The sequence below is a fragment of the Nylanderia fulva genome, unplaced genomic scaffold, assembly GCF_048542155.1.
Source record: "Nylanderia fulva isolate GAGA-0341 unplaced genomic scaffold, ASM4854215v1 Scaffold4, whole genome shotgun sequence".
Classification (NCBI taxonomy): domain Eukaryota; kingdom Metazoa; phylum Arthropoda; class Insecta; order Hymenoptera; family Formicidae; genus Nylanderia; species Nylanderia fulva.
Window position 1 is genome coordinate 6,070,941 of NW_028190476.1, and position 10,488 is coordinate 6,081,428.

Consider the following 10,488-nt stretch of genomic DNA (forward strand, 5'->3'; position numbering starts at 1 on the left):
TTGAACAAAAAATACCGTGTAGGAAATTCGCTCGATACAGTACACGGAGAGAATTTTTCTTAGAATTTATTCTGAAAATCGTAGTATTGGAAGAATTTTATGAGAATTTCTTGAAATAAAATATTAATTAATATTTTTTATTGTGGTGAATATAAATCAAAGAAACTCTTAAAATAAAATAAAATTATATAAATGATCATCTGAATTTTGACGTCATCGTATCTTTATATAGATAACAAAAATGTATATTATCTATATTTACATCTTATTGTTAGATGAAAAAAATATTATTTTTACTAAATTATCTGAAATAATGTTCAAATATAATTTGCTTTAGAGTCATAAAACAGATAAAAATTACTTAAGCAGTAAGCGATAAAAACTTACAAATAAAAGTATGAATATATAGTTTTATATTCCTTATATAATTTACATTTTTTATATAACTGTATTTACATAAGCAATTTTAAAAATATAATTATCTTAAAGTTATCTAGATGAATCGCTATATAATTTATCTTTTACCTACATATATTTAAATTCAAAATCTCCTCATCTTATCTAAGATGAATTTACATATTTTTATCTTATCTTTATCTAAATAATTTTAAAATTATCTGAGCACAAACTGCCCACGATTTTCAGGGTAAATTCTAAAAGAAAATTTTCTTAGTAATGTTTGAGTGCACAGTTGAATAATTTAACGTAATGTGGATATGTTATATGAAAACACGAATGCTGTGTTAATATTTTAACACAAAAGAAATGCAAAACTTCAAGTAATTTAAAATAAATTTTGTGTGACATTAACATAGAGAGTATCAATGTAAAAATCCACTAAAAATATGTTAATTTTAGATTTTATCATTTCTACTTATAAAATAAAATATCATTTTTTTGTCAATTTTAACAGATCAATCTTATCACTAATGAAACAGAACATATTTATTGTGTAAAATTAAGAATAGATCGACATTGTATTATTTTTACACCTTTCTCTTCAGTTGTTCTAATAATTTAACACTAAAGTTCAGTTAACAAAAAAGCAATATGTTAATGTGTTAAATATTTAACACAAAACTTTTAACCGTTTTTACCAAGAAAGCACAAATTTTCCTACTGTGTAGTTAACCAAATCGGCGATGTAATAATGTGTGAAATAATATAAAAACGAGCTTTATGATATTCGAAAATTCTTATGATTATGATGAATAGCTCCATTTTATTATACGCGCGACTTGGCGCATTTCAAGCGTCGAAACCGAGGTTCTTACAAGGTAATTAGAAGTCACCCTTGAATTCTCTCCTTCAGGCTCCGGCATGAGCGTACTCAGCATGGTCGCCTTTCGAATGGTGACGCAGGAGGGTCTGCGGAAGTGTTTGAAGATCTACGAGAAGTTGGAGAAGAGTGGCAGCGAAAAGGCCGCGACACCTTTGACGACGACGACGTCCTCGTCGGAGACGCCCGATGCAAAATCCTCGGCAAACAGCCGCTCGGCCAGGAGAAGACTCAGACGGAGGAAGCTGCAGGAATCCAGACGAGGCGAGTGCGGAATCGAGTCGAAGAGCGAAGAAACGGAGGAGGACACAAAGGAGTCCCACGAGAGCGACGCGACAGCGTACAATCTGGTGACGCACGCGAACAAACGCACGGAGAAAGACTTCCTGGAGAGAACGCTGATGGCGGCCTTCCTGCTCAGATGCCTGCAGAGAGTCGGCTTCTTCGCAAGTCCCACGTCCGACGACGGTATTCGTCATCATCGGCTCGTTTTACACCTCCAGGGTGTCTAGCGGTTAGGGAAATCTGGAAAACCGTGCATTTTTATCAATCTGAAATTGTCGGGGAAAAGGTCAAGAAATTTTACTATTTATCTGGATTTTTTCACGTTATTCTACATTTGTCTCAATGATTTGACATTTTTTATTAAATCGACATAAACTTTTCCTTGATTCCCAACACGCTAATTTTCATCGTCGTGTTATTTTATTTCAATGTGTTTTATAGAGACAAAATGTGAGAAATTTGATATAATGTCAATACAATAGTATATTGTGTATCAAGTGCGGAAAGTTGGCAATTGGTCACGAGTGCGACCACCCCACACGAGTGAACAATTGTCAATCCGCACTTGATACACACGATATTTTGTATTACAAGTGCAGGCAAAGTGGCTTTGTGCGCGAGATGGCCGATCGCACGCCGCTATCTTGCGGCGTGGGAAATCGACCGCTTTCCGCACAGAAAACACGCACACAAAGTGCCACTTTGCCTGCACGTGTAATACAAAAGCTGATTATTTAAATAGTTTATAATGATATGTTTGTTTCGATTATCATATACTTAATGCTGATTGCATAAATGATTTAAATTTTTGTTTTAACTTCCGAACCTTTTCACTGTTGACAAAAATATCTCATAGATTTCATGATTTAACATTTAATTGATTTATCATATAGATATATGCAAGTTATATATTTGGAAAAAAATACTAAAAAGTCAGGGAATTTTTTTCTCGAGTCTGCTGGACACCCTGATCTCTCTCTTCTTTTCTGATTTCTCCTACCCTCTCTCGGACTGTATTTAACTTTTGGAAATAATTTTCGCGCGAATATATATAAGGGAAAAATGCTGCTCGCGCGGGCGAGAGGACCAACTTTCGATTCAGCAAATTCTTCACTCGCGAGCCACGAAGCCGTAATTTTAACAACGCTCAGCGGAAAGAGTCGCGGAAAGTTTTTGCCGAGAAGCCGAGAGAGCGGCGGGGTGAGAAAAAGGGAGAAGAAGGGAAGTGGAAGAATGCGGAGAACGCAGGGGGAAGCTATACTAATATCGGAAACTTTGGCGAGTTCGCAGAGGTCCCGGGCGCCGAGGAGATCATCGTGGCCGCGCTGCTGCTGAGGAACCTGCAGCTGCTACAATTCAACGCCCACGAGTTCTTCGAGACGCGACTGAGCGCGGAGCATCGATTCCGCGGCAGCCGTCCGGTCTACCTCGGGGTGGCGATTTATCCCACGGTCGCACGTTTCAATCACGACTGCTATCCCGCGGTGACGAGGTGGGTAGAGGAAGACGAAAAACGAGCTTAGATGATTCTTTTGCGAATTTTTTCGAAAAAATAAATGGAACGCAATGAGAAGGCTAATGTTAAATTGTTATATAGAGAAAGAATTTTCTCTTCGAATTTCATCTGAAAATTATGGTAATCGTGATATACAGGGTGTCCCACAGGAAAATGCTGAAAATCATCAGCTGTCATCTTTTAATGCATGCGGTTATTGAGAAAACAAAAATTATTAATCAAATAAATTGGTATACAAACATTTTATTTGTATCTATTAAAAACTGCATGCATTAAAAAATGACAGCTGATTAGTTTCAGCATTTTCCTATGGGACACCCTGTACGACAATAAAGTATTGGAAGAATTTTAGAAGAGTTTCTCTGATTAATATTCACCACAATAAAAAGTATTAATATGTAAATTGTTCTATCGAGATTTTTATTTTTTATTTCACAACTGTCAAACTGTCAACTTTCACGATGACAACTGCTTTATATTAATCTAACACGCTATAAGCGATTCTCACGAAATAACAAATGATATCTCTGATGAGAAAACGATCTCGTTATGTATAAGATTCTATTCCAACTTTTTATACACATTAAAAATACATGAAACACACATACATACAATGTGTCCCTGAGTTTTACACATTACACACGCTGTATCACCGAACTTTGCGTTCTAGCAAGCGTCTTCATTTGCATATTAATAACGTGGTCGCGCAAAAGAGTAGACTGCCATGGTAGACGGGAGCTAATTAGTATAACCAGACGGTACACAATCGCCTGTGTCATCGCGCGAATTATTAATCGACCCGCGACCGCTGTAGTAGTCTGTTAAACGAACTTCTTCCGGAGTCCTTCAACAACTTTGTGCGCTTTGTTGGCGGAAAAACTTTATTCCTCGTCTAAATAAATCTTTTAACTCTTTAGCCGAATTTATGTAAGCACTTGAAGAAAATTGACAAGATTTTACTTAAAATAATCTGCGTGAGAATTCACAAATAAATTTTGCAATTATACAAAAGTAATTATATATATTATAATCATTCGTTTTTTTTATTAAATCGAGAACAATTATAATTATAATTAATATATCATGTTTAAAGGAATTTTGTATCTAAGAATATAATCGCGAGATTTCTACCGAGGTATCTATTAACGCTAATTAAGTACGTGGATTTGCGTGTATTTCAGCAGGCAGAGCACTAAAGCGCGTTTGTGATGACTTCGTGGGTCGCGGCCATTATACGCGAAATTACACCAGCTCGCTCATTATTCGGTAATGTCACAAACTCGTCTGCGTTATTCGGTGCACGGAAATTGTTACTGTTCACGTTATTAACGTCGCCGGAGCTATTGTGATGATTACGATTATTATTTCATGGCGAAGTAATTGCGTCGTCCCGTCCCTCTTTTTCGATTTATCAAGTTCCGTACTTGATAATAAACTTTCCCCCTTCGGATAACCACTTTTAATTTGATGCGAACACGCGTGTGTCTAACATTTAACTGACAGATAAAATGCGAAAAAAATCAGAGTATAACACAGAGAGAAAATTCTCTCTTAATATTTATCCTGAAAATCATGATAATTATGGGACAATATGATATTGGAAGAATTTTATAAGAGTTTTTCTACATAATTAATATTTACCACAATAAGAAATATTAATATATGTATACATAATAAAATTAATCGAGCATATTTTATATCATATTGTTATAGATATTAATATCTTTTATTGTGGTAAAAATATTAATCAGAGAAATTCTTCCACTAATGATATTCAGGGTAAATTCTAAGAAAAAATTCTCTCGGTGCTTTATATGCCTCCGAAAAAAATGTAATTTAGAAATAGAATAAATATAATAAATATATAAAATATTGTTACGTAAGACATCATAAAACAAATTAGTTTATAATTAGCTGATACAGTTATCGAAACACGACTACTGCACAGAGAGAATATTCTCTTAGAATTTACCTTGAAAATCATGCGGTATTGGAAGAATTTTATAAGAGTTTTTCTGATTAATATATACTTATCATAATAAAAAATATTAATGTTTTATCACAAAAATAAGATCTAAAATATGTTCGATTAATTTTATTACGCACATAATAAAATGTATTATGTACATTATTAATATTTGTTGTTGCGGTGAATATAATCAGAAAGAAACTCTTATAAAATTAATATAATTTGTAACAGCTCTTTAAAAATTAATATATATATATATATATAAAAGCAATAAGAGCTAATTAAGTTCTTTCATTAATATTTATTTGTGGAAAAAGATTTATAACATAAAAATATTAGACAGAAATAAATTCGAACGTTTCGGTTGCCTTTTTCAACCTTCTTCAGCGCATCATTTAAAATTAAAGATTAATAGAAACTCTTATAAAATTCTTCCAATACTATATTAATATTAATTCACATTATCATATTAACGTGCATTAATTAACGAGAGAGGAATTTTCTTTCTGTCGGATCGCAGATATTTCGTCGGACGACATATAGTAATAAGGGCAGTTCGCGGTTTACGGGCCGGCGACGTTATTGCCGAAAACTACGGGCCGATATTCACGAAGATGACGCTTGCCCAGCGTCAAAGGACACTTTGGGGAAGGTATTGGTTTCGATGCACATGCAGGGCCTGCCAAGAGGACTGGCCGCACTTTGAGAATCTGACGAACGATTCCGTCAGGTTGAGGTAAGTCTGTTTAAATTCCCCATCACGTCATCACGCATGAACGGGGAGTAATTTGACTTAATTAAATGAAAGATATTATCGGTATACTCCTTCCCCAAGTTTCCAACTGCGTACGTGTTTCTATCTTTAACGACGGATTAGCAAAGTAATATCGATCGGAAATAAAGCAGGATAATTTATTACCCACGTCTTTAACGCGTGTTGTATATCGCGGCTCTTAATTAACATTAATTCCTTCGCGTTATCTATCCGAGAGACTTAAATTACGTAATTACTTGAATTCTAAATAAAAATAAAGAAACGTCAAAATTGCAAATAACGTAATAAGAGTATAGGAATGTCGCGTGGTAAGAATAATGAGCGATCGAAATAGAGAAAGAGAAAGAGAGCAGATGTTTCTCGAGGTCGTTAAAAACCGCAAGTCCCGACGAGGTGAGCGTCTCAAAGGGACGAAACGTCGGTGCCATAAGGATGCTCCTGTCGTCAAAGGTACTTCTGTGTTCGTTGATGGTCGTAAGATTCTTATACCAACTCCGACGACACGACCAGGTGCTTTCATCAGTTTCGCGGTAATTTTCTGATAGTAGTACTAGCCATTACGTTTAATCTTTTCACGTCTTTTACGTCAACAACAACAGCGAACGCGTGTCTGTATATGTGCGCCGACGACATTTCTCTTTCGGAGAAATAAACCACGAGACTGCTCTTTGAAAACATCAGTTTATCCCGCCGAACAAAAGTTCCATTATAAGTAATTATTTCGTCATCACGCTAAAGTCTTTTAAACGCATAGTTTCACCCTAATGTCTGGTTTTAGAGAAGAGCGATTTAATACTCGTTAGGACGTTGTTAGGTTTTTGGGGTCTTTTTAATTCGACATTTTATCCTTGATTATACCTCCAAATTTAGCCAAATAACAAAACATGCTGTTCTTTTGTAAATTTCGAATAAGCTTTTTATTTTATTTCAACTCGTTGGCTTAACCCTTAGTCCCGACTCATGGGTCGTTTGCGACCCAAACGAACAAGTGATTTTTTTTAGGCACCTCCATTTCTTAATAACAAACTATATAAAAAAAAATAATTTTTATCGAAATATTATGATTGGGACTTCAAGTTGAAGGTTGCAAGAAGCTCCATGAATTTCTTCAGACTTTTTAAAGCGTTTTTACTGATCCAAATAACGCAAAAACGCAAACGACCCATGAATCGGGATTAAAGGTGCCGAAAAGAACCGTCGGGACTAAGGGTTAATTACAAAAATATACAAAGATACAAAAATTGTAATAACTCTGATTGAGAAAATTTGACGTTGAAAAAAATCCGGATAGCACTTATTGTTAGAACATCCTGCGTGTAAGAGAGAGAAAGTCAGTAAAAATGATATCCCAAACTTTCTGACATCAACTACTGTAGTACTCTAATTTTCCAACTTTTATTCATATTCCCGTAACGAAAAATCTTGAACGGGATGAAAATTGCTAAATATTCTCTGTTTTTCCCCGAGGTGTCCTACGGCAGGATGCAGCAGACTGCATTCGCGAGCGCAGCAACCGATAAAATGCCCGGGTTGTCGGAAGAAGATCTGCTTGGAGGAGCGACTCGCGTGTCTGCAAGAGTGCGAGACGCTCTACACCCGCGGATTGGCCAGCATGGAGGACGAGAGGGTCGATGAAGCGATCGAGACGCTGCGCGCCGCCTTGAAGAGATTTCACCAAATCGCCTGTCCACCGCATCGGGACACACACCTGGCCGAAATTGCTTTAAGCTCCTGTCTGATTGACCGCGGGAATACTTGGAGACCAGCGGTGCTTTGAAGAAAAAAAAGAAGAAGAAGAAGAAGAGGAGAAGAAGAAGAAGAAAGCTGGGTGACCGCGTGGCAGCGAGCGTGTCCTTCGAATAAAGGACGAGGGTGTTTGTAATCCCTTAGCGTACAGGCACCCTGTGGTCGGAACAATTTACTCGTAGCACATTGTGATATTTTGTGTAAAGACATATATTCGGCTAATAGTCTCAATCATTTTTCAGACAAAAAGTATCCCTGTAGTAATTATATTACATTACAAATGGATTTTGATTAAATCATTTTTTTTATATGTGGCTTTTTTTATACGTTGTAATTTATGGCCTGCTGAACAAAAGATGTAATAGCTGCAAAAATAAATAATGGACAATTACTGAGTTACAGCCGGTCAAACAATTCGCAAAGCTCGAGTTTTTCGTGCTTGACTGGGTTGTAAATCAGTAATTATCTATTATTTAGCTTTGAGCTTATTACACGTTTCGTTCAAAAACTACAACATATGAGAAAAGCAATAAATTTTATCAAGATTCAATTTTATACAGGATTAGTGCGGGGTTTCTAATTTATATGAAATCCTAGATGAAATATTAAATTTCGATCAAATCAGCTGGTTTTCTCATATGTTGAATCTTATGATCTACTGAATCAAAACCAGTCCTTTGTTGTAACAATTTTCGTGTCAATTTATATAATGACTCAATTTTGCCAATTGAAAGTTGAAATGATATTTTACTCTGAAAATATTAAAATCAATCAAATTCAACAATATTTTATTATCAATTCAACTAGTCGAGGACAGTTTGATATACACATGATACATACGTGGCATTTGATTCTTGATAGCTTTTTTTTTCTCAGATTGCGACCATTCGGATCAGACTTGGCGCGAGAGGAACGTTATCCTTATTGCCTGTATAAAATCGCCCGGTTCCAAGTAACGCAATAAAACTCCCCATAGGGGAAATAGAATAAAAAGATTCAGCTCGCTGCGCGAACGACGTCACGTCGCGCCCGTAAAGTCGTATAATTTGCACGCGTTATTATACGTGCGCATACATGCATACATCTTTACATACATACATACATGCAATCTTTACCTTTGGCCGCTCGCCTCCTCGGCATTGATATACACAAGACACAAATAGGCGATAATTGATATTGCGAGCACGAATCAACTGTGCGCGAGTTAGGTATCGATATCGGGAAATTAGAGGCCGAGGCGTTTACCGAGGCGTCGACCTGGAAGTCAACTTTTTTAATTTCGCCTGCACACAGAGCGCGGGCAATCAATCGGTTCATTTGAGATCTCTCTTGATTGCCTTCGCCGTATGTGTGTATATATATATATATGTATGTATGTATGTGCGAGCGATGTATCGTATCTCTATCTGTGAAAACATACGGTTGGGAGTTCCCGATAAGTCATACACGGTTTTTCCCTACGTTCTTCTTCAAGAGCATGGAATTCTGCCAATCTTAACGTTCGTTTAAAGATCCTGTCACACGCCACTTTAAACAATTGTGTATATAAAAATGTATATTTATTTATTTATTTATTTATTTATGTAAACGGGAAAAGTCCCTCTAGTACAAACAATAGCTTATAAAGAGAAGTAAAAAAAAATACATATACATATACAAATATATAAGGATTAATAGAAAAAAGAAAAAGAAACAAAAAATAAAAAGATTATACTTATGATAGATTATATTATAAAATAAATGATGAGTTTTTTCTTTCAACTGAAGGAAGTAAAATAATGATTTTTTCCTTCTTTGAGAAATGCAGACGACGCTTTCGTGATAGACTGGTATATTTACCATCGCATGTGGCAAAAGTGTATACAAAAACCGAGGATTTACACGATGATTTGTTCACGTATTGTATCATATATTCGGATTGAAGGGTTCAAATCCGAACACAACCAGTTCCTCTTTCAACGTTTGACAGAAAAGAGAAATTGTACTGGCCGCCTTATAGCGACACGTTTTAAGCTGTTATTTTCAAGAATGCACTGCGCAATATGCCGAAAATATACTACATGCACTAGCGATTTTAAATTTTAAAAATATTTTTATGTGTTCTCGTTATGCATATAAATATAAAATATACTGAATATATATATATATATATTTCAAATCTGACCGTACGCTATATTTAATTCTACTGCGACTATAAATCAATGAATTTTCAAAGTTAATGATTTATTCACTGATAATGTAAATCAGATTAATATGCACTTTTAATTTAGCTTTAACTACGAACTATGTATATTTTTAAGAATAGCAACGCTCGAAAGTATAGTCTGTTAATTTTCCGACAATTATGCAAGATAAAAATATTTGTTTATTTAGCGAAAAATTTGGATTCCAGTCCTTGCAGTCCAGTAATTAAGTATTCTTCGGCGCGTCTATCCCGAATGTCGATGTAAAGATTTTCCGGTGGAAAAGCTGCAAGTTTAACGCGAAAAGTTTCTGCAAGTTTAAAAGCAAGTTCCCGATATCAAAAGCGCACGAGTATCTCCCTAGGTAATGCGTTTCGCTGCCGTGAAATGCAAAATTTAAACGTATCGTTAAACTATAGATATTCGAGCGCGCGATCCGTGTAATTTATAATTCATAATGATGAATCTGTAATATCGGGACCGAATCCTCGTTGTGTCAATTATGGTGCCAGGTACGGTTTACTGCTGATCGTTGCTGTACGAGAGATTAACGCTAGGACGGAAAATTAATTTATATACCTCGCGAAAGGTGATTAAGTGCCGCCGTAATGCCGGTATTATTGGAAATTCTCCATGACGGGAATGCATTATACCTATAATTTCTCTCTCTCGCTCGGCTCCGATCAACTTCGTCGCGTGAAATTATGCGTATATGAAATGTACGTTCGTACAAGT

General features: G+C 35.7%; 1 protein-coding gene across 6 annotated transcripts in view; it reads left to right on the forward strand.

Moving 5' to 3' along the window:
- LOC114937764 (protein-lysine N-methyltransferase SMYD4) overlaps positions 1-9,733 on the forward strand; it is a 140,025-nt gene extending 130,292 nt beyond the window's left edge. For all 6 annotated transcript variants that reach the window (XM_029311369.2, XM_085486112.1, XM_029311365.2 and 3 more), the window contains 4 exons: positions 1,313-1,747; positions 2,855-3,056; positions 5,570-5,785; positions 7,292-9,733. In XM_029311369.2, coding sequence (XP_029167202.1) covers positions 1,313-1,747; positions 2,855-3,056; positions 5,570-5,785; positions 7,292-7,601 — 1,163 coding nt within the window. In that variant the 3' untranslated portion in view covers positions 7,602-9,733. The remainder of the gene's footprint in view (positions 1-1,312; positions 1,748-2,854; positions 3,057-5,569; positions 5,786-7,291) is intronic.
- The last annotated feature ends 755 nt before the right edge of the window (positions 9,734-10,488 follow it).